The 22,347-nt window shown below is 45.1% G+C and overlaps 1 protein-coding gene across 1 annotated transcript; it reads right to left on the minus strand.

Moving 5' to 3' along the window:
* Positions 1–8,622: 8,622 nt before the first annotated feature.
* Positions 8,623–22,076, minus strand: LOC120324319 (synapse differentiation-inducing gene protein 1-like; the record flags this gene model as incomplete). The annotated part of the gene is made up of 2 exons (XM_039386573.1): positions 21,737–22,076; positions 8,623–9,192 (listed from the first exon to the last, which is right to left on the minus strand). A coding segment is annotated over exon 2 (480 nt), but the record flags the coding sequence as incomplete, so codon positions are not given.
* Between the last annotated feature and the right edge of the window lie 271 nt (positions 22,077–22,347).

Genomic DNA, 22,347 nt, shown 5'->3' on the forward strand with positions numbered 1-22,347 from the left:
ATTCCTGAAAGGACCATGGCTTGAGAGTACGAATCACCTTGCACAGTGCAAGGCTCTGGACACAGACCTGAATGCAGAGTGTGCACTTTCGGCTGTGTTTCATGAAGCAGCAGCCCCAACAATGACCACTTAGATCAGAGTGTTCAGTCAAGGGCAAGCTGAAAATAAACCTCCTCTACAGTGCACCAGAGGATCCACAGAGAGGGAAGGAAAAGAGCGGTACTAAGGGCATGTATATAATGGGTCCAGTTCTTGGGCACCATTTCCCAAGCATGTAGTAGAAATCAGGAATCAGAAGGTACACATGTCAGGTCACAGAAAAACATCTACTCAGGAAGAAAGGAGAGAAGCCAACTTCACTTGCAAGACAAATTTAAGATGTAATTTCATCACAGTCTGTAAGGGCCTGCATGAGTAGGTAATTTCTGATCAGAGACAGCTCTGTCATTTGGCAGAAATGCCAAAGAAACCCTGTGACTGAAAGCATAGCAGATGAAGAGCAGACACATGGTGCAGATTTTTAAGAGCTGGTGTTGAACACTTTTCTGCAGTTGTAATGGATTGTCTATTACACAAAGCCCTTTCTTATATCGAGGCTAGCTACCTCTAAAAGCTATGTGCTCTACCTCAACTGAGACATTATGAGCAAAGAGAGGCTCTGCAGACAACCTGCCAGGGGCTGCCTGTGACATATCAGAGACGACTTGTTGATGGTCACATAATCTCTTCCAGTATTAAAACGCTAAGCACACTGAAGATGTCAGACAACAAGGTCTGCTGCCAGCAAGCTCTGATGGATATTCAGGAAACAATCCTTTTGGGATTAGTCCTTTTTCCTTCAAAGCAACCAATTCAGTAGCATGAACACACTGCATCCAAAACTAATTTTTCATATGGCCCAGTGGGATCTGCCTCAAATCCAGATGGTCCAGTGGGCTGTTTTTGACAAAGACCAACACATGATGCTGCTTTAAGATAATATGTGCTGTTTCCCTCCACACAATGCCTGTCTCAGTAATGTCATTAAACATGATGCCCTATTCTGACCAGCACACTGCATCCTTTTGCTCTATCGCAAGCAGTCTGAGTTCATCTCCATGCAGCAGATGTCAAAGGCAGCATGCGGGATGGTGACTGTCCCACCAAAGGTGTAGTTTATCACTGCTCTGCCTCAACACACTTGTCACTGAGCAGCATCTCACTGATGATCTCTTACTTAGGAGGTGATGTCTCTAAAGCCTGTTGCCGTCGTGGATTCTTTGTCCTAGCAACATATTATTTATTGTGCTGTTTATTTATTCCTTTTTGACATTTTGAGTTTTGCAGTTGATCTCCTTCAGCTTTAAAAGTATTTAAATGATTCACAATCCACTAATTCTGATCAGCTCCAGCTCCTCGTTTCCCCAACTCCCAGTCTAAAACTTGCCTTATCAGTCAAGCAGCCAGCCTTGTAAAATGGGCTCACAGAGGTCTCTCCTTGCTTGGAAAGCTTTTCATATCTAACTTTGCAAAACCAAAACACATCAGGGGCTAAAAAACCTGGATGCAGTTGTCCAAGCCCTTTCTTCCTCCTGTCCCCCTGGATTCTGATCATCTCACTTGGGATGTTTTCTAGACACATACAGCCAGTCTGCCCCTAGCTCCTCAGTAACTTGCATCCAGCTCATTGCCACTGGAAGGGGATTACTGCAGACAGCAATAAACAGATTCACATTAAAACAGGCCAGCTGCCATAGTCCCTAAATCATATCCTTTCTCAGGAATCACAACCATAAAGTAAACATCCCTAATATTTGTATGAGTGATAGGGTTTCCCAACAACCCTTAGAATTCATGGGGAAGTCACATGCCTACCATCGCACACTCATGGCTGGCAAGTGGGCCAGCAACCACTACAGAGAAGTGACGCTCAGCAGTTTCTGCTGTTAGCTGTTGAAATGGGTGAAGCTGCAGTGAATTCAATGCACTTCATTGATGCTGTCCTTCGTGGCATGAGGCATCACTCCTGCTCAGGGAGAGGAAGACCTCCACAGTCTGCAGACACAGGTTACTGCCAGGGGAACCAGAGTGCATGGTCCCTGCAGAGCAGATGGTCTCAGGACTGTCTGTTAAGGAAGGTTAGAGAGATACTCCTCTTCACTGAGCCACTTCAGCAGGGAGAAGCTGCTCAAGCTAAGGCAGGTGGGGTGGCCCTTCACAGTTGTCCTCTTTTTGCTTCAGGGTTGACACAGCTCCCTTAGTGGTGTAGTCCTCAAAGAAGTGTGCCCCATCTCCACTTTCTGTAAATGACATCACGAAGCTCATACAGAGCTCCTGCCACTTACAGGCTGGATCCCAGAGACCTCACTGCAGAGGGTTAGTCTGAAATTTCAGGCAAGTGATGATGAAAAAGAGAATTACCATGGGCCCTGGCTGCTATTAACAAGATTCATAAGAGGGCACTTGGAGACTGCTGAAGGTGACTTCCCAGCTGTGCTCCCTTCACCTAGAGCTGGCTAATAGAGGTTAATATACCTTGGCAGAGCTCAGTATATCCAGACTTTTTTCCTTTAAAGGAGAAAAATAAATCAAATGCAAATGAAGTGTAACCACTCTTGTCATCTGTTCCTGTGAATGGAATATAATGTAATAATGTTCCTGTGAAGGGACATTTATATCCCTATCAGGGATATAAAGTGTGTCCTGTGGCGTCAGATCATTGAGCAGCATGACAACATATCTGAGTAACCAAAAGAAACTAACACAATCTACAAACTTGAATGGGTCTAAGAGTCAAAACATCTTCAGTATTTTCCTGTGCCCTTACCCCATGTCCCTTCTTTACCCCGCATATTCTTCTGAGCATGTTCCATGAGACAAAAAAACCAAAAATTATCTTCCTAGATCCACTGCATGTCCCTAGGTGAGCTTGGGCAGGACATTTATTGCCCTATTTTCTTCCATTCCCGGGGCACAGAATGGAAAAAATACTGTTTACCCACTTCACAGGAGTGCAACCACGGCCAGTGAATTAACTCATGAATACAAGGTGCAAGACCCTGTCTTTGCCCATGTTGCAGAGCTCTCTGGAAGAGGAACCCTATCATACTCAGCTCCCAAGGGGGTGTTCAAACATGTTTTCTGGATACCTACTCCCAGGGAAGGCTGAGGACATAGCAGCACAAGTGTTATCAGCACAATTCAGGATCACCAAGTGCAAGCTAGAAGCATTGACAGAAAGCATGCATGTCATGGGACTTGATGGGCATAAATCTCCTAAGGGCCTTCTTTTCATGTTGCAGAAAAAACATGGCCAGGAGGTACTTGGGAATGTTGAGAAGAGGGGTTGGCTGGAACAGGATCCACCTTCTATCTCTACACTTTCATGCTCAGGTCCAAAGGATGAGTTTCACAAAAGAATCCAGCAATTTGCAGGGAAACAAAAGAAGAAAGGTATAGCTTGAAAGCACTACATTTCCTTTCTTCTTTTACTGCCCAGAACATTCTACTTATTTTGTTTCCAGAGACTGTTTCGGAAATTGCTGGGAAAAAGAGCAAGAGTTTTAAGAGAGAGAGAGAGCAGATGTATTCTTTTATGTGACACATATAAATAATTTAATTTGTTGCCATGAATAGCTTGGGTTTCTCTAAATAAACCATCAATCTAGGGGTTAGAAGGGAAACTAGCAGTAATATGGAGTAATATAGGAGTGTAATATGACAAATTATGTTTCTGGATAAAAGATGGCACTGCATTTATACATGAACTCTAAGAGAAGAGTATTTCAGCATTTAACTCATGTCATATTTCACTGCCGCCACATTGGACAAGTCGTCTATCTATTTACTTGTGGCATAAAGAACTCATAAGATATTTATAAGTGATCCAGAGATACCTAAATAGGGAATCATTTGATTTCAGAGATAGGCACCAAAGAGAGCAGTTTAAAGCCCTGACAGAATGTGCAGCCTTCTGCTTTCATGCTTGGTAATTGCTGGAGCAAAGCAGGGCTGTATATGTTAATGAGATCTGCTCCAGAAATGTTTTTCCCTCCTGACAATTATGATTTTCTTAGGCAGACTGAATAACATTACACCAGGACCTGAGAAACACTCCTAGTAAAAAAAACTCCAATAAGTAAGTTAAATGTGCCCACACTGTTGCAGCAATGTGTAGGACCCTTAGAATGTCTCCTGCTACATCTCCCAAGTTCTTTGGAGTCCCCAGGCTCGGGGAAGGGAAGAAGGAGTCTCCTTCTAGGCAACTTGTCAGTGACATGCTGAGCTGGATACACTCATCCTGAAGAGGGTCACAGGTAACAGAGCAGCAACTCCTGCAACTTATCTGGATCAACTCTTCAAACCAAAACCAAATCACTGTCATTCAAACTAGCTGGGTTTTTCAGAACCTTTCTCTACTGCAAAGTTTTGTGCAAGAGAACAGCAACCTTTCTGGTTATCAAGAGCCCCACTCTCTTCAAAAAACAAAATCCTGGTAGAAATAGTCTGGCTAGCAATAATATTTTCTGCATGTGTCCCTCCTGAAAAGATTGCATGGAGGGAGTCACTACAAAGCGATGAGTTCAATTTTTTGGCATTTCTAAGAAACTAAATATCCATCCTGAAAGACCCTAGGCAGGCACTCTGCTATTAGACAGGCAGTGCCACGGAAACATGGGGGAAGAGAAATGACTCACAACGCCATGGTTGTTCTGTCTTCCAGAAGGCATTTTACTGAGATGTCCAAGTTGGGAATCCACACTGACACATGGAGAACAGGAGGTAGCCCTCAGTTTTCAACAGACAACAGCTCTTCTGCACAAAGCTCCCCTATTTGTTAGTGTTGCCAAAAAGGGGCTGTTTTTACAGTTTTCTCCCAGAAAGAAGTGACAAAGCAAATACGTTACAATAAAAAACCCTTACAAGAACTGAGCCCTGAACTGCTCTTACCCTATGCAGCTCTCATGCCTTGATGAGCTGTGGCATGACAGTCAATGCAGCACGATATGCAGCAACATCCTCAAGAGTAGAATCAAATCCTTTAAGGCTCTCACTGTGGTGAAGCAAATCTTGCACCTCTGCTATATCACGTCTCCCATTGCTCCCCTTCTAACTTCTGCTCTCAGTCCTGGTATTAACCCTTTCCACTCCACTTTGAGTCTGTTAGTAACTTTAAAAAGTATTTGCTTCTTTTCAGCAATTGCTGGGGAAAAAATTTTACTAGTGTGACACACTTGTGCTGTGTGATTCAGGTGCTGTTTTTCTCATTTGGACATATAAGCAAATTTTTATGTAGTTAACCATCTGGCATGGTTCACTCCCCTGTTCAGTGTCTGCTGTCCTTAAAAACTTTTATTCCATTCCTGGAGTCTCAACACATGAAGTTGGGTCTCTAAAGAACCTCTGTATTAGCCAAGTCCAGGAGGCCCTCATGCATCTGGCCACAATGATACCACATGTGAACCAGAGGAGCAAAACACAGCAGTCACCTTTTCTGCTGGTCTTGTGCTGCCAAATGCATCTCTCCTACCCATCTTTCTGCATGACCAGCTGCATCTGCAGAATTTGGACCTTCCTGGAATGGAAGTTACTCCTCATGCTGAGATTCCTTATGCTGAGCGCAGCATGTTGATCATTTGGATTTGGTTCACAGAAAAGTGTGAAAATCACAGTGCTGTACAGGGTTGACCAAGTAGCACAGCAATGAAGATGTATACTGGGCTCAAAGCAGAGGCTTCTAGCAATGCACGTGGTTTCAGCTAACCAGGTTCTTACCCAAATCTTGCCTTGTTTTCTCCTCCCTTGCTCTATTCTCCTAGTGGAGAAGAAACCTTGATAGAAAGGAAGATGCATGGGTGGTGTGTACTTTGTGAATGTCTTCCTCTTCTCAGTACTTTGTATATGTAGGTCAGGATGGTTGTCCATACACCTCTCTGTTTATTAGAGCAGTAACATCCCAAAGGGTTAAGTGAGGGTGGGAATCCATGATGCCAGATGCAGTACACCCATTTAAGAAGTGACATATATGATCTCAGAATGCTACAGTCCAGAGAAATAGGTCAGAAAGAAGAAGGAGCCCTGGAAAACGATGCACACACTGTCACAGCATGGTACCAAAATTTGCAAACACTGTCTCCTTTCTCCTCTTAAGATCTGAGACAGGGAAGGAAGTTCTACAGCTGGTTTTTTAAACACAAATGTTCTTTATGAAAAGCTGATCAAGCTCCTACAGCACTACTTTGAAGAGATTGAGGGTTCTATATTGCAAAGACACTTTAAAAATCCCACCAAGAAAAGTATTTCTGGTAAAAACATTTTTCCTTATCCTGCTTATTTCCCCAGCCTTTTTTTAGCTTGTTCTCCAATAGCTGGCTAAGGAAGGAAGGTCTTGTTGGTTTGGATTGAGAAGAGGGAGACTTTTTTTTACTGCCTAAATGCCAGGCCAGATGTGTCAATCACAGCATTAGGCAATTACGTGTGATGCAGTCACTTGTATTACTACTGCACGAGAGAAACTGGGGCAAAAAGACAGCAACTAGGGATTTTGTTTTGATTAAGAAAATTATACTTCCCACAGTCAATTCTGAAATGCTGTAGAAGGGTGTGATTCGAGTTAACACCTCACATGCCTCAGAGAGAAAACTTTTTGTCTCCCTGTGGATGCATTGAATACTGCATTACTGGCACACACTGGGAAAAACACTTCTCTCTTCCATAGTCTGCCCCATTACTTTACAGTGAGCAATTAAGGAAGCACAGGAATCCAGAAGAAAACACTGTATTTGGATCTAATGAAGTGTTTCCCTCACTCAGAAAAATATCTTTTATTTCAGAGACATGGGATTCATTGCAGCTTGAAACCCAAGGACTGCTGATTCTGTGTTCAGTCAGAGACAGAAATGTTATGTGTTTGAGCCAGTGTGAGAGACTGGATTCAAATCTCACTGGATTCTTTACTGGGTCAGAACAAACTGTGTATGTGGGGGGAAGGGGTGTGAGAGAAATAATTCTCTATTGTTTAGTAATGTTCTATCGACCTTTACAATGTAAGTTTCTGTTAAGGTAGTTGCAGAATAAGCAAATTTCTGAATGCTTTAGTTAAAGCAGCGGTAACATGAGTATCCAGGTTTTGGATAAGAGATGCTGAACAAAGGTGCTTTACAACCACCTGTAAATACGCTGCTCAATGGACAAGGTCAAGTAGAGTTCAAGTTCCAAATGACCACCAGAGACCACTCAGGTTCCACCAGAAGACCCCTAGTGACCAAATAAGGACTTCCGAAGAACTTCTTAGAACTAATTAACACATGTATGAACTTCATAAGAGAAGTAGTGAATATGTAAGATATTTACTGAATATGTAAAACTGTGAGTAAATATTAGCTACACTGAGCCAAGAAGGGACACACACATGACTAGAGGAGCGATCCTCCTGTGTGTTCAGTGCTGATAGTAAAAGAATGCCTGACCACTAATGCTCACAGATTGAGTCTTAGAGGTTTCTTGTTGTCGATTTACAGTAACAGGCCAGGTTGAAGCCTATATGGCAGGGCTGGACATGGCAACTCCAGCACGGAAGCCGCATGGCAGATCTGTCAATCAAAGGGCCTTCCTGGTAGCCCACCCATACCATGCCCCCTTGAGCCTCTGATTGCCTGCACCACCCCTCACTCTGGCCTGGAGGGCTCTGAGTGGGCAGTGAACCAGACCCTGAGAGGGGTGGCCAGAGTGGCCAGACAATATAAATACAAGGGCACAAAGTCTCCACTTCCTTTTTCTCTCTCTTCTGTGGCCGTCACCATGTGAAGGATTCTCGGCAGTAACTATTTTTCTCTTATTCTAATCTCTTTCTTTACTCCGTCTGTCTTCTTTCTTTTTACTCCTGTTTCTTCTCTTAATCTCTTTTCTTTCTTTACTTTTTCCTTAATCTCGTTTGGATAACTTAAAACTGACGGGTTGTATTTTACTAAGCTGGTGTGTGAGTTGGGTGGAATGCTTTATCTTGGTTGTAGTTGCCCTGTGAACCTTTTGCCAAAATGCCAATTTTCTCACCAAATTAAAAGAAATCTCTTGGGAAATCATATATTGCACTTTCTCTTTATGTGATCTCAAGATATTAAAGAACTAAAAGACTTTGCAATTTTGAGCCTTAAATATAAGTAATACTCTCAGTAAAGCTTGAGGTTTCAGGACTTGAGTCTTACAGCCAGTATGTAAAACATTCTGCTCTTCTGCTCTATGCCCAGTTCAAGTTAGGTGAAGGGAAGAGAAGATGTTGGCCTGCTGAGTAAGACAAGCTCCATGTGGGTGGACAGATGCTCCCAGCCCTGACCTTACACGGTGTTTAAGCACTTGGGTCTTCTTCAGTTTCTGACCAGTCCATTCAGAGGCAGGAGGCAAATGCTGATCTCCATTAGGGCCAGTGGGAATTTTGCCATTGGTATCCACAGAACTGGGACTTTACGCAACAAATAAAGATGAGTGATCGTTCACTGTCTGGTTGGAGGAGAAAGTGATAGAGCAGACCCCATGCAGACTAGCTTACAAAGCAGCTGATCCCCTGCAGATCAGCTCTTGGAGGCTTAATCTCAAATACGCCCTCCTCCTCCCAGCCTTCCCCACATATCCCAAATGACATCTGACCTCTAGCTCCTGGAAATCCTCTTCTTCCTCAACATCATAGGAGAGGGTGTGAATCTTGATGTCATCTGCTGACAGATCGATGAACTTGCTGTCTGGGTACTCCAGGCTGTCTTTGGTGGGAGAGCGGTCCTCGATGAAGGTAGTTTCACAGCACTCCGAGCTAATGCTCTCACCCCACGAGCGCAGCACATTCCCAGAGTAAAGGATGATGTTGGGCCGGTAGTGAGACTCCACTGTCTGCTGCAGCATGTTGGGGTCCAGGAGCTGATGCACAGGGTCATTCCTGCCATTCTCCAGGCAACTTGGAGAGGATAGGCTGCCCACTCGGTGACTCTGGTACTGTGGAGTCGAGTACACAGAGACCAGACCATCTCCACTCTCTGCCATTAAGTTCCTTGTATTAATTAAACCATTCCTTTTCCCAGCTTCAGTGATCTTATTGTGCATTAGCACGCTGTTCTGCTCAACCAAGCCATCCATACTAGGAAGTGTCTGAGGCAGTGGGACAGGTGGCCTTTTTTTTGTTGTACCTTAGAGACAGTTCACACTGGGGCAGTGGCTCCCATTTTCCTGATGAAGAAAGGAAACCGACACCAAGGTGAGGACAAAGGCAATGAATAACACATCACGGCACTCAAATCAGCTCATCTTCCATATCATCTCAAGAGGAAATAATGCCCCACATATGTGCACACCCTGACCTAGTTCTTAGTTCTTCTCATATATACCCACTTGGAGAGCGATAAGAAATGGCAAAAATGACCAAAAAAAAAAAAAACCAACCCACAAACCCAAACAAACAAAGAACCCCCCCAAAAATAAAAGAACTGTTTTCCATTCTCAGAAATCTGCAATTGCAAAGGGCAGGCAGCTGGTGTGTTCAGCTGTCAGTGCCTGCAGCCACCCTTCACCCTTGGCAAGTGCTTCACTACCCTTTGGAAACCCATCCTAAGAAAAATAAGCAGGAAGTGTTCTTAAAAATCAACAAAAAAAGCACCCAGGGAAGGTGAGATCAGATCTGACCCAGAGGAACTAAAAAAAATATCCAGAACTCCTCTGGACAGGGTCTGAAATCCCCTGATTTGCTCTGGGTGCCCTACTTCTTCCAACTCCTCCGAGGCTGTTCAGGGCAACAGACTGAAGGGCTGAGATGGGGCTTGTCAGTGTGACCAACCCCATATAGATGCACCTAGAAAGCCTGAATGCACAGTCATCTGAGGCCCAGGAACTGGTTGCCTCCTTTTGCACAGGAACAAAAGCTCTCCTCTGTCTCACCTGACCACCAGTCTGCCTCTGTATTGTGTGGGCTGCACTAAGGCATGAGAAATCAGAGGAACAGATCAGAAGGCTAAAAAATACCTTTTTTCCAGGCCAAACACTTTCTCACCAGGATGCTAGTTTTTGCTAGTTTTCCTCAGATGTAGCCAAAGGAAAATGCTTTTTGAAATACAGATATATCTGCCACAGCAACAGTAAGTTCAGGGGTTTGTTTCCGTGCCTGACCACAGAAACAACAGAAATGCTCCTGGCTTCAAAGAGCTTCATACTAGATCCTCTAAGGCCAAATTAGTAAAGTAGGATTATCTATCCCCAGTGTGCTGTCTGGAGGAAACCAAGAATGACACATACAAACACACATACATATGTATTATTTTTACTTGATGCATTCTCTCTATTTCCCTTTTATATCAGACAGCCTCTAACAGAGAAATGTCTAGGAAAAGCTTAATTTTATTTTCTCTAAATAACTCCAGACTTCAAATATCTGCAATCTCCCTTTTGGATGCAAGAGATATTTAAACCATTCAAAGAGCTGGTCTTCTGTTCTAACACTACCAATGAAGCAAGAAACATGTTTAACATACAAGAGAGCTTAACTCAGTATGCTCACATGTTTACACTCACAGTGTTTGGTTTAACACGCAGAAAACCCATTTTATTGTGTTGTGAAATAGTTAGTGCTTCTCCTAAGTGAACCACCAGGAAAGCTACACAAGAGAAAATACACCATGGTGGGATCTCGTGGAATTTACACTACATATGTCTCAGCCTCAAACCTGGGGAACCTGTGAGCAAAATTAAACCAATTTGCAGATGATCTTGGAAGCTTGGTTTCACCAAGGGATTAGTCCAAAACCCCTCAATTAATTTGCATCAGATAAAACTAAGAGCAGGTGCCCTGCCTCTCCAAAGAAAACTCATTTCCATATGCAACCATGCTTGTGCTAAATGAATATAGGACCATGCCCTCCTCCTACTCCCAGTGGGGTAGCATCAGCCCATGTCAGCACAGAAGTACTGGTGTGAGGTGGAGCTGCTTTTGGAAGAAGTAAGTGAAGTTCAGCAGACAAGAGTGGGTGGGGAGGCCAATGTGCTGACATCGACCTTAGGACTGGTTCTTGCAGAACAAGAACCTTCCATCCACTGCTCCCCACTGAGTGCTGGCAACTGGTATGATCTCCTGTGGGCTGCTTCAGAGATTATGTGGGACCAGCCACAACCTCAGCTGGGGAACACTTGCTGCTTTACCCAGCTAGGTATATAATCCAGGTACCAGGATCATTCTGCTCTGCCTCCCATAGCTTGCCCACAAACTTTCCACTTCTTCCTCCAACCTCTCCCAAAAAGCCAAAATGAAAGTACATCACCACTGCCAGAAGCTGAGAAAAAGTCCACAGCTAAAGAGTAAATTCTCAGATTTTGCTCAGTTCCCCCTGAGCTGGTTTGGAAGATGTAAAAGACTTCCTGATGTGTGACATCAACAATCAACTCTGCTGAACCCAGAGAGACTTCACCCAAAACTGCGAACCATCTCACAGGCATTCTTAGCCCTGCCATTTGTCCAAGCAAACTGAAACGGTTAGCAGGAGTATGCCACAGATGCAGTAGAAATTGGAAAAAGATGCACAAATCAACAAGTCCCCTTCCACAAAAATGTATGAAGAGGTCAACAGTTCGCCAATGCATCAATGGCTGCAGCAAAGCCTGGGCCATAGGGGACAATGCTTTAGTATGCCAAAGTGAACTTTTGCCCTTCCAAGTAAACTACAGGGAGTTTCATAAGGCAATGAAACTAACTCACACTGGGAAAATTAGGAATTCATGCATTAGTGACAGCTAAAGGTTTCACTGCTAACAGTGGAAGTAAAAAGACCTCCACGCTATTTTAGTCTTACCAATACGCAGCAAATCCAGGAGCACTTCAGAATGTTACTGGGATGTCAGTGTCACTGTCACAGGACTGCCCCATACCATCCCTTGCTCTTTAATGATCATCAGCTTATATGATGCAGGAGCCAAGTCCCCGGTTAAAAGGAGGCTCAAGACTCAACACCGTTACAAAGGTGATTTTGCTCCAAAGCATTTGGAGTTACTACAGACAAGACTCTGAAGAAGACCTAAACCAGGACTGCTCATGACACTCTATGGATATCTCTATCATCCCAAGAAACTGAGAACCACTACGTTACAGGCTTACACATCCTCCCTAATCACCCAGACCAGCAAAGTGTCAGCAAACCATCTCATAGCCTGGCTTCAACCTGTGCCCTCTCCAGACAACACTTACGCTGCAGTAAATAGGTTCCATGCCTAATCTGAGAAGCCCAAAGAGGAAAACTACCCTGTTTTGGCAGGTAAGAGAATTGAGCAGCATGAACACAATTGGTGTGGGACCATTCAGCCTATGGACAACAGAATGTATCCTGGCATCCTTCACTTTACTAAGTAGGATAGTGTTCCTCAGTCCTACCATGGATCTATCTGCCAGCTGCTTACCTGCTGTGCATTTAAACCAGTCTTGTAAACTAATCTTGCAGATTCTAAGTGACACCTTCCCCTAGGGATGGGGGAGAAGGAGAAGAAAATACCCAAAATGAAGCAAGGACAAGACAGGGAGATCCTTCCCCCACAGAGCTCATCCAATAATAGGGATAATGCACTGCTCAAGACATCTTCCTCAGAGTCCCACATAGCAGTGTAGCTAGCATGCCTCAGGGAAGGTCAGCAGAGAGATACATATGGCAGCATGCAATCAAGCAGAGTTATTTAATCCTAGAGCCATTTCAACCTGTAACTGGCTGGCTAATTCAGCTGAACCTGACTCAATGTTCTCAGCCCCTCAAATGTACTGCTTAACAGTAAGAGGCTGATAAGTCTCTTATGCCTTTTGCTTATACTACCTTAACAGGGGGGAAAAAAGGAAATAATAATTAATGATAACAATAATAATAGCAGTAATAATGAGGCATTGATTTTTCTTTTCTGGGTGAAATTCCTGAGTGGCTGGCCATTAGGTTTAAATCAATAGCATCTTGATTGCCAGTGCATTTTGATGCATAGCGGAAACAAGGTCAATTGCTGCCTAGGGAAACTAAAAAACAGTTGAGGTACTGAGAAACTATTCATCAATGAAAAGGCAGGATTAAGAGCATTGTCAGTCTGTGAGACACTGGATTATTATATTAATTACTGGCCTGGACAAACTCAAGTGTGCATGGGGGGGAGGGGACAGATCAAATTTCATGAAGGTGAAGTGGTGCCCTGGTCCACACCCCAGCCCCTTGAAGCCTCCTTTGCCACCCCCAGAGCAGCTGTCAGTCACTGGCACATTGGGAGCACTGTCCTACACCCTGTCCTGGAGCCCCAGTCTAGCCCCCATTTCACCTCAGGTGCAGACACCTGAGCATGTTTCTTGGGAGAAATTAATTACAGATATGCAAGGTGCACAGGTCCAGTGGGCTCAGTCTCCCTTTGGAGTAATGATACTCCTATAAAATACAAGAGAGACCTCAGCTTAATACTAACCTTCACATGAGCGAAGTAGGTGAAATGAGTCCCTCAGGTTCAGCTGGAGGTGTGACACATGGTCATGAGTGATGCTTAGGGGCAAAAGGCAGCAAGTGCTTCTGCAATGGCCCAGAGCCCGTGTCCTGCCTGCAGGGACTCCTTGGACATGGATTCAGTCACTACACTTTCACTAAGGGCTTTCTTTGACGTGACCTGGGCCAGGCTCGCATGCCTGTGACTCACAGGCAAGTCCTAAAATTAAGATTGCTCCAATTTCCAGGTTAACTGCAGCCCAGAATCCCCAGATGGCAGTGTGCCTGAGCAGATAACCTCTAACAGACCACCTGAGGAAACTGGAGGATGCCTTCTTTGCAGGGCTCCAATACTCAGAAAAAAGCCACTCTCATTACCTAGGACTGCAGTGAGGTTTTGGAATGATGCTGACAAGAAAATGAAACTCACCAGAGCCCTCTCAATAAGAGAGTTGTTCAGTCTGCTCCAAGGTGCAGAGTTAATTTAACTGGTTTCATACAGGTTTCATCTGTCTGCACAGTTTCAATTTGTCCCAGAAATCGGTCACTGGTACTGAGGCTAACCAAAATAATTCTGCATTTTCAGACTTGAGGCTGAAATCAGAAGGGAAAACCAAGTTCCAACAGACAGTACATCAACCTTCAATCTAATGTTTACCTTGGGGATTAGAAATTTTTACCCAGGTCTCTAGTACTAAAAGTGAATCCAATAATTATTGTAAACTCTTTTCAATTTCTTGCACTTCTTTCCCCCCCTTTTTTTATTTTAATAAGAAGCGGCGACCAGTGCCAAGATATTTAGTCTGCAATGCTGTGGTTTATTAAGCTATCACTTGTGTTACAGCAGAGCCCAGCTACAGTAGCTGCAATGAGAGCTATGCTCTGCTGGGTGTTCTGCAGCCTCCTGCTCTGATGACAGTGGCTGACAAACTAATTAAGCAAAGGGTGTGAGACAGAGAAATGCCAGCAGTAGAGAGCACAAGGGGAGAACAGCTAAATGCTGTGCCCCAGGTTCTGGCAGACAAGGAGCAGAAGCCAGCTCTGTTACTGCCCACCATCCCAAACCTCCTTTGCTCTCCTGTGACCTGGCAGGATGCTATTTTCCTCCTCTTTCCATGGGACTTTACACAGCTCAAGCACAGCCTAAGGGTGTTTCAGCCTTCTGGAGATCCATTTCATGTACCCAAAGTTCCTGTGTGAACAAGCAATTCAGGAACTCTGAATTCAGAAACCTTGAATTCTGAACAAGCAACTCAGTTGAAATACTAGGCTATGGCTGACAAGTCCCAGCCATCTTGTCATAACAGATCAGAAAGACACTCATCCAGCCAGACCAGGCATTACCAGCCCAACAGCCTGGTTTATTGGCAGGAGATGAAGGCAAGTCATGGTGATGCTGAAGGCAGAGTTCCTATCTGCTGTCAAGGCTTACGGCTGTACCTGCTGCCATTTCCTGCAGATCATCAGCCAGGAGAAAAACGCCATATGCTTCTGCATGGGGGTCTTGGATATCAGGGGAAATCTTTTCCCCATGAAGACAGTCAAGGGTGGGAAAAGGCTGCCCAGGGAGGCCCTGCAGTCTCCATCCTTGGAGATTTCCAAGACCCAGTGAGCAACATGGTGTGACTCCATTGCTGATCCTGCTTTGCGCATGAAATAGAACTAGAGACCTCCTGAGGTTCCTTCAACTCAATTATCCTACGATTCAAATCCCTCTGATCCTTACAGATTCCCACCTGTCGCCCATGCTCCCAAAAAGACATTCACTGCTCCCACATACCTCTGCTAATCCCTCAGTGATTCTAAATCTAACACTGCATGGCAAGAAGTGGCAATAATGACCCTTCACAGGGCTGTGCCACCACCAGAAACTGATTCAGCCGCATGACTATCAGATTCAACAAAATGCCCTTGGGTTTGATGCTGGTTCTCCCACTGCCAGGACAGAGAAAGAAGATGGGAGAAAGTTTTCTTGAAGAGCAGGCAAGTCAAATGGTGAGTGCTGCAGCCTGAAAAAAAACACATCAAGAGAAGTCTGGGGGTTGCAGGTTTCCTGGCACAAGCTTTCATGTAAGAGGGAGTTTTTAATACCCAATGCAATAGGCTTCAGCATTTCAGGTATTTCAGACGTTTGTAAACTGCAACAACAAACATGGACCTTTGCATGAGAGAAATCACAGGCAATAAATGGATCTGTAGAGCTGATTACAAAGTGAAATATTTAACGAAATGAAGGAAAAAATATTTCCCACTTGTATTTGTCTTCTTTGATTTAGCTGGGCTCATTAAACTAGGTTTTGTTTTAAGGGAACACTATATTTCAGCAGCTGAAATTCCTTTTGCCCTATTAAGTAAACTACAGGGAATTTCATAAGGCAATGCAACTAACTCGCACTGGGAAAATTAAGAATTCATGCATTAGTGATAGCTAAAGGTGGAAGTAAAAAGACCTCCATCCTATTTCAGTATTACTAATATGCAGCAAATCCTCTGTGAAATGTGGGCCTGTCCTTCCCTGAAGAGGAGGAACTTGGAGTACAGTGAAACACCCAAGGTCATGTCGAACAGAGTAACAGAACTGGAAATAAAATCCAGGTCTCTTGATTGTCTGTCCAGAGATATATTTAAATGTGGAAACAATTACCATATGCGTATTAGATCTGCCTGAATAATTGATTGCTTAATTCAGTAGCTTAACCAAAGAACAGAGTGGGGGAGAAAAGAGGAATTACCTTGCATTGACCTAAAACATAAAATGTTATCCCTGCAACAAAATATTTCCTTTTGAGCAGATGGAAGCATCTTGTCTGAGCCAAAATGTAATGTTTTGTTTATTTATTTTTATTTGAACAAACTGGTTTTTAATTCAAGTTATCTCTAATTAAAAAAAAAAAAAGACATTCAGGCTTTTCTAGCAATCTTCCTTCCTGACTTAATTTTGTCAGCCTTGACTCTTTGTGGAGTTCAGTCTGAATTCACAACTTTCTTCATTCAATGACAAAACTGCACTTTCCAGATAATGAATAACTGACCTGACTAACAGCATCTTGCTCTGATGTAAAGAACCCTGCCTATTGTGGAAGGCACAGTGTAAAAACACCATAACACCTGTACAACTTATGGCAATTACTTTGTGAAGTGAAAGCAGTCAAAAAATCAGGCTCTGTGCATTTTTAAGCACGGTTCTTTTGTGTCTTCTCCTTCTCTCCTGACTGCAAGTATGTACCCTCCACTCTGAGCCTGGCTATCTAGTAGCACACAGAGCAAAGGATGCCACCACACCAGTTTGGATCACTGCATTCAGAGGCTCCCCAATACTGCAGAAGGGGATCACTTGACAACCCCAAATGTATCCAGCCTCACTTGTGAGCTCCCCTCATCCATTTCAAACAGGGGAGATTGAGTCATGAGGAGAGATTCTTGCTTTAAGACATATTTTTCCTAATAGAAGGCTAAGCTGACATTTCTTCTCCCTCCATCCATCCAAAAAGCTTTTCAATAAAACTCTTTGATTATGCCCAGTGCTATAAAACTAACCTTCATGATATAATAAATAGACGCATAGTGAAATACCCTTCAGCACTGTGGTCAGGCTGAAGGCTGCCAACCTGAAGAGCAGAAAATTGTGCTGTCTTTCACTTTCAAAGCAAGTGAATATAGCTGTTTTCTGGGGTGTATAATTGTATCCCTAATTGTTCAGAGGGCCCTCATTGAGAAAAACTTCTGAAGTGAGTACCACGACTCTCCTGCATGGAGTGAAAAGCACTCATAGCCTCTGCCCAAGAGCTGCTCTGGCTTTTGGGGAAAGCTTGACTCAGACCCACACTTATCATGCCACGTTTTGGGCCAGAACAATCGATCTTATGGATTTAACCATTACCCATGTTTTGCAGAGTGAAGACTGATGCACAATTGAACTGTGTGTTCCGTTGAGTGTTTACGTGATGGACAAGCTTCATGCTTAGGTGAAAAGATGCACCGTCTCAGTCCTCTTGGTCTCTATGCACAGTCTGGATAGTTTCTCTGAGTGAATCTAAATTTAAATGTCTGGGAAAGGCTAAGTTATCACCAAAACCCTCTGCCTAATTTTAGTGGTGACTTGTGTTGCAACAGAATTTAAATTCTTCAGCTTAGAAGAAGCTACCTGATGCTCTGCCCTGTAGAAAGCCACAGCAAGGCCAAGTCCCTGCTGCACAAAGTAGAGCTTCTAAAAGAATCACAAGAGTCTCTCCCAGGAATACCAACATCACAGTATCACCTGGTCCTCTTGATGTGCCTGCTGGCAGACTCCAGTGCCTCCCCTTTGACCTAAAATCCCTGTTTAACTGTGTTTGTGACCAGGCTGGCCCACACACAGGAACATCCAAATGTGGATCCGGGACTGACCCTACTAACTCACATAAGTCTCATTCCTGATGGGCAGCCAAGCCCCCAGAGTACCTGATTCTTGCACACACCTTGCTTATCTGGCTCTGCTTGCATTCCCACATTGCATGCAGGAAGCAAAGAAATACAAGATACCTGCCTCGCACTTCTTTTGCATGTAACCTACCAATGCTGTGCTCTAGGCTGGGACTTTAGATATTCCTGAAGCATGAATGATAACTAAAGAGATGACAGAACAGGAAGACAGCCTGGTGGTGCAGACTTGGTGCAAAATGAAGGTGTCTGTACTTCCTGCCCCAAACAAAGCACCCTAGGGTTGTAAGTCACTTTGCTCGAAAAATGCTTCTGTGATACTGTAAAATTGCTAGTGCCAGTTCATCAGGGCAAGGATGATTAAATAAAGCAGCCACTCCTGGGGCAATAAAATCAGCTGTGCTTCATCAGGCTCTAGAAGAACTGTAGAGCTAGGAATATGCTGTGGGACAAAACCTTTACAGAATAAGTGATTTAGCCATAGTGAGACTGGTAGCTGGAGGCAGACAGGGCAGGCAGTGAAACACTGAGCAGTAGCATCCATGGGCATAAAAGTGACCTTTACAGACCTTTCTTAATCCTGTACTCACCCCTCCCTGCAGAAACCAGAAGGGATATGAATAAGGGGGTGCATTAGACTCAGGGCATTGCCAGAACAAGACGAAAAATCCTATCACCTCTTGCCTCTGGGAGGAGAAGGAACATAGGACCCTGGAGATTTTTATATGGGAGGCACAGACACTGGTCTGGCAGAATATCCACAACACAACATTGTCTCCATGATCTTGCAAGCTACATGGAGTTGGAAGAAGAGAGATTGTTTTGTTGCAAAGAGCACAAGAATGGGGGCTGGAAGGTAGGTGGGTGGGTGATGCGGCGACACCACGTGCTGGGAGAGGACTGGATAAGACAATGCATGTAGCAGGGAGCTGCTGTGGGGGATGTCCTCAAGAAGCACATCAGTCTTGTAGGACCTGACACCAGGCTGGATGTCTCAAGGAATCTGGGAAAGTCAAGTCCCTCCTAAAGGAGCTGAACTCTTTGATTATGCCCCACCTCTGGCAGTTTTCAATGTCAGATTGGATGTGGCCCTGAGCAACCTGATCTAGTGGAAGGTGTCCCCACCCATGGCAGGGGGCTTGGAAATAGATGATCTTAAGGTCCCTTCCAATCCAATGACATATATGATTGTCTTCCAAGGAAATTATCCATTTGCAAACAGCATTTCAAATTTCTTAGTTCTTTCTGGGGATTTTTAACGAGTCTAATCGCTCAGTCAAAGCATATAAATCCCTGCTAGAATTATGCCAACTTGATGTGAACAGTCAGTTCAATCTTCTTGTGCCCCAGTGAACTAAAGAGCATAAGGACAAAAATACTTTACAGCATGGATTTGGATGGTTGGTAAATGAGGGAACTTTACACATTAAGGTTTTATATAGATACACACACACAGATAAACTTCTATAGGGATGCCATATATAAAACTGGGAGTGCTAAAGGCATGCATGGACTCACACCTCTCATGTACTGCATCACTACTTCAAAACGTCTTTGCTAGTCCAATGAAAATAACCAGTTTGTCACTCTTTTGACTTTATGATACCAAATACAAAGCACAAAATCTTTTGATTCTTAGTTGCTACAGGTTAGACTAGCTCCACCTAAATCCTCAAGGTCACAGGCATTTACACGTGAAGAGGAGAATTTTGCTGTGATCCCATTACTCAAAAGTAGTTTCCAACTTTTACTAGAGAAAGAATATTGAGAAACAATTGATTTGATAGCCAGAGGATATATATTCAGACACGAACAGCTATGCTCACACACTTAAGACACTATTCACATTTGTCAAAGCAAAGCCACTGAACAAACAGAGTATTTTCCTCCTGTACACACCTCTGCAGTTCTTTTCCATTTGCACCATACAAACAATAACCTGTAAAAATTCATCTTCAAAGTGAAGAAAACGAAATTTGGAAATCCCAATATGCAGTCTGCAATCTCAATAACCACACAGGCAGTATTAAAAAACTCTCCTGGAAGCAATTACAGCTGGCTGCAGATACGAATTTACACTAGAGAGAAAGATAAAAAACCTTATCCAACTATGTTGCACCTTTTCTCTAATACTATCCTCAGAAGCAAAAGCATTTTAAATCCTGAGAGCAGCCTTCATCAAGTTAAATGTGTTGTGGTGGTGCCTGTATACACTACATGCTGTATTACATCTTCATTTGTACAAGGAAGAACGTTCCCGTGCATGTGAGATTTATTCCAGAGCATACAGCACCAGTGGTGTGAGATGTCTGCTTGCCCACTTAATAAAAGGAGACTTCATTTAATTCCTACAAATGCATTTATCCTACATGCACCCTGGCATGACCTGTAGTTACCAAACTGCTAATAAAATGTCAGCTTATCCTGTAAAATCAGAAATGCCTTATTCTTAGGAGTGAGGTAATTTGAAATTAATATGGAGCATCTATATGCAGCTCCTTTGAAGATGATAGCTCATTAACTATAATTAAGAGTAAATAATTTAAATGTATGAATGTAGAAAAGTGCATTCTCTGTTCTGACTGCGTTTTATAACACAAAAAAATCCCCCTGTAAGTATCAGTTAATGCATCATCTTGAGTTTAAGAATATCAAAGCACCTTTTAATTTTTGTTAATGCTCTGTTTATGCTGGATTAATGTCTAATTAATTGTAATTGGAATATTTAATCTCCCTGGAAAGTTCAGATTTTTTTATCTTCTTTCCCTTTCATTACACACTGAGATTACAGTCTCCCTCCAGTGATTTTGAACGCGCAGTTCAACAGATTGCTCTCCGGAGCAACTCCAGCCACTGGGTAGCTCCACGTTCTTAGCGGGGGTCAAACCCCATTACCATTGCCAGTCCCATACAGACCCTTGCACCTCTCCTCCTGCAGCACACTCTTGACCAGCAAGCACTACCAGTCCTGTTCCAGGAAGGCTTGCACTCTGAATTGCCAGTTCCAGAAAGATTTCAATGCATTTACCAGGCTCTTCCTACTGAAGGGTTGACCCCCTTGCGGGATGCTTTAGTGATACCCGATCCAGAAGGATGGTGCAGGCATGAGGGACTTACCCAAGGTCAACCCCTCTCTGCCACCGAATAGCAGGGACCACTGCTGTCTCCTTGCCTCAACCATCCCTCTCTCCAACTTATCTATCACTGCTCGCAAAGTAGAGAATGGGAAGGAAAAGAAATTCAGTCTGGTGCCTCTGGAGCAGGATGGTGAGGGAACCGGTCAGCTGTGGCTGCCAAGAGCCCAGCATCTCTGCCGCCTGCCCCCCGGCTCTACGCCGCAGCCCGCACGGGGCCGCGCACCCCCGCATCTCCCCCTTCCCGGGCCAGACACTGCCCTGGGCTGGCAGGGTGTCCGGGAGCTGGGAGGGAAAGATGCTCTGCCACAGTGCGCTGTAGGGGATTCCTCATGGGGAAGAGGAGGGACGGGAAAAGGAGGACCCCATGCACATTCTCCTATCCAGTGCTCCCAACCCACACCTCGCCATGGCACTGGAAAAGCCTTGTCCCTCCCCAGACCCCCAGCGGGCAGGGCAGATTATGCTAATTTCGACTCTCACCGGAGCATCGGAGAAGCTCCTCTGCGGGCGATGCCCCGCCGCCCGGCGAGGGCAGGCTCTCTCCAGTCCCCGCGCTCCCCGGGGCTCCCGCCGGCGACTCTGCCGCGGCGGCTGCGGGCGCCGCGGTGCTCCCGCCTCTGCTCCGTGCCCGGCGGCGCCGCTCCGGAGTATGCGGCGCGGGGAGGGGGAGGGGGTTTAGTGTTTCCCTCCCCGGAGGGGATAGGACAGGATGGGATGGGATGAGGGGTGGTCACTCACCTCCCTGCAAGGTGACCCGCACAGCGGTCTTCCTACTGTGGGCTGCCGGAGAGGCGTTGTAGCTCCGGGCCGACGGTGGCTCATAGCCCGGCCGCGCCGCCCGCCGGCATCCTGGCTGCGGGGGCGGCGATGACAGGGGGTGGCGGGGGAGCGGGACCGGCACCGGGAAAGGGCGATCGGCCGGCGGGGCTGCGCCGCCTGCACCGACTAGCTGTACAGTGCGCTCAACTCGCGGGGAAGAGGAGGAGGAGCAGGAGGAGGCGGAGGAGGGAGGGAGAAGGAGAGAGGCAGGAGAACCAGCCCTGCGTGGCAGCGCGTCCAACTTTCCTTATGCAGCAGGAACAGCCTCCATACCCTGGTGTGCAGCTCCCATCTCGGGGGAGTATGGCAAAACCCGCCCCTCTCTGCCCCCTCCCCCCCATCCTTCTTCCTCCTCCCTGGGCCTTCCTCCTAGACAGGGATCTCTTTTGTTTCCCACCCACCGGAGCTCAATGACCCTTCAGAGGCATCGAGTCCGCTCGCCCCAGCTTGGCTGACCCTACACCTTGCCCTGCCACAGAGAGCCCCCGGTACTGCTCCCACACCCACACAGCATGGAGCTGGGCACAGCT

Source organism: Pipra filicauda, unplaced genomic scaffold (assembly GCF_003945595.2).
Source record: "Pipra filicauda isolate LSUMZ 115617 unplaced genomic scaffold, ASM394559v2 scaffold492_size439525_pilon, whole genome shotgun sequence".
NCBI classification, from domain to species: Eukaryota; Metazoa; Chordata; class Aves; order Passeriformes; family Pipridae; genus Pipra; species Pipra filicauda.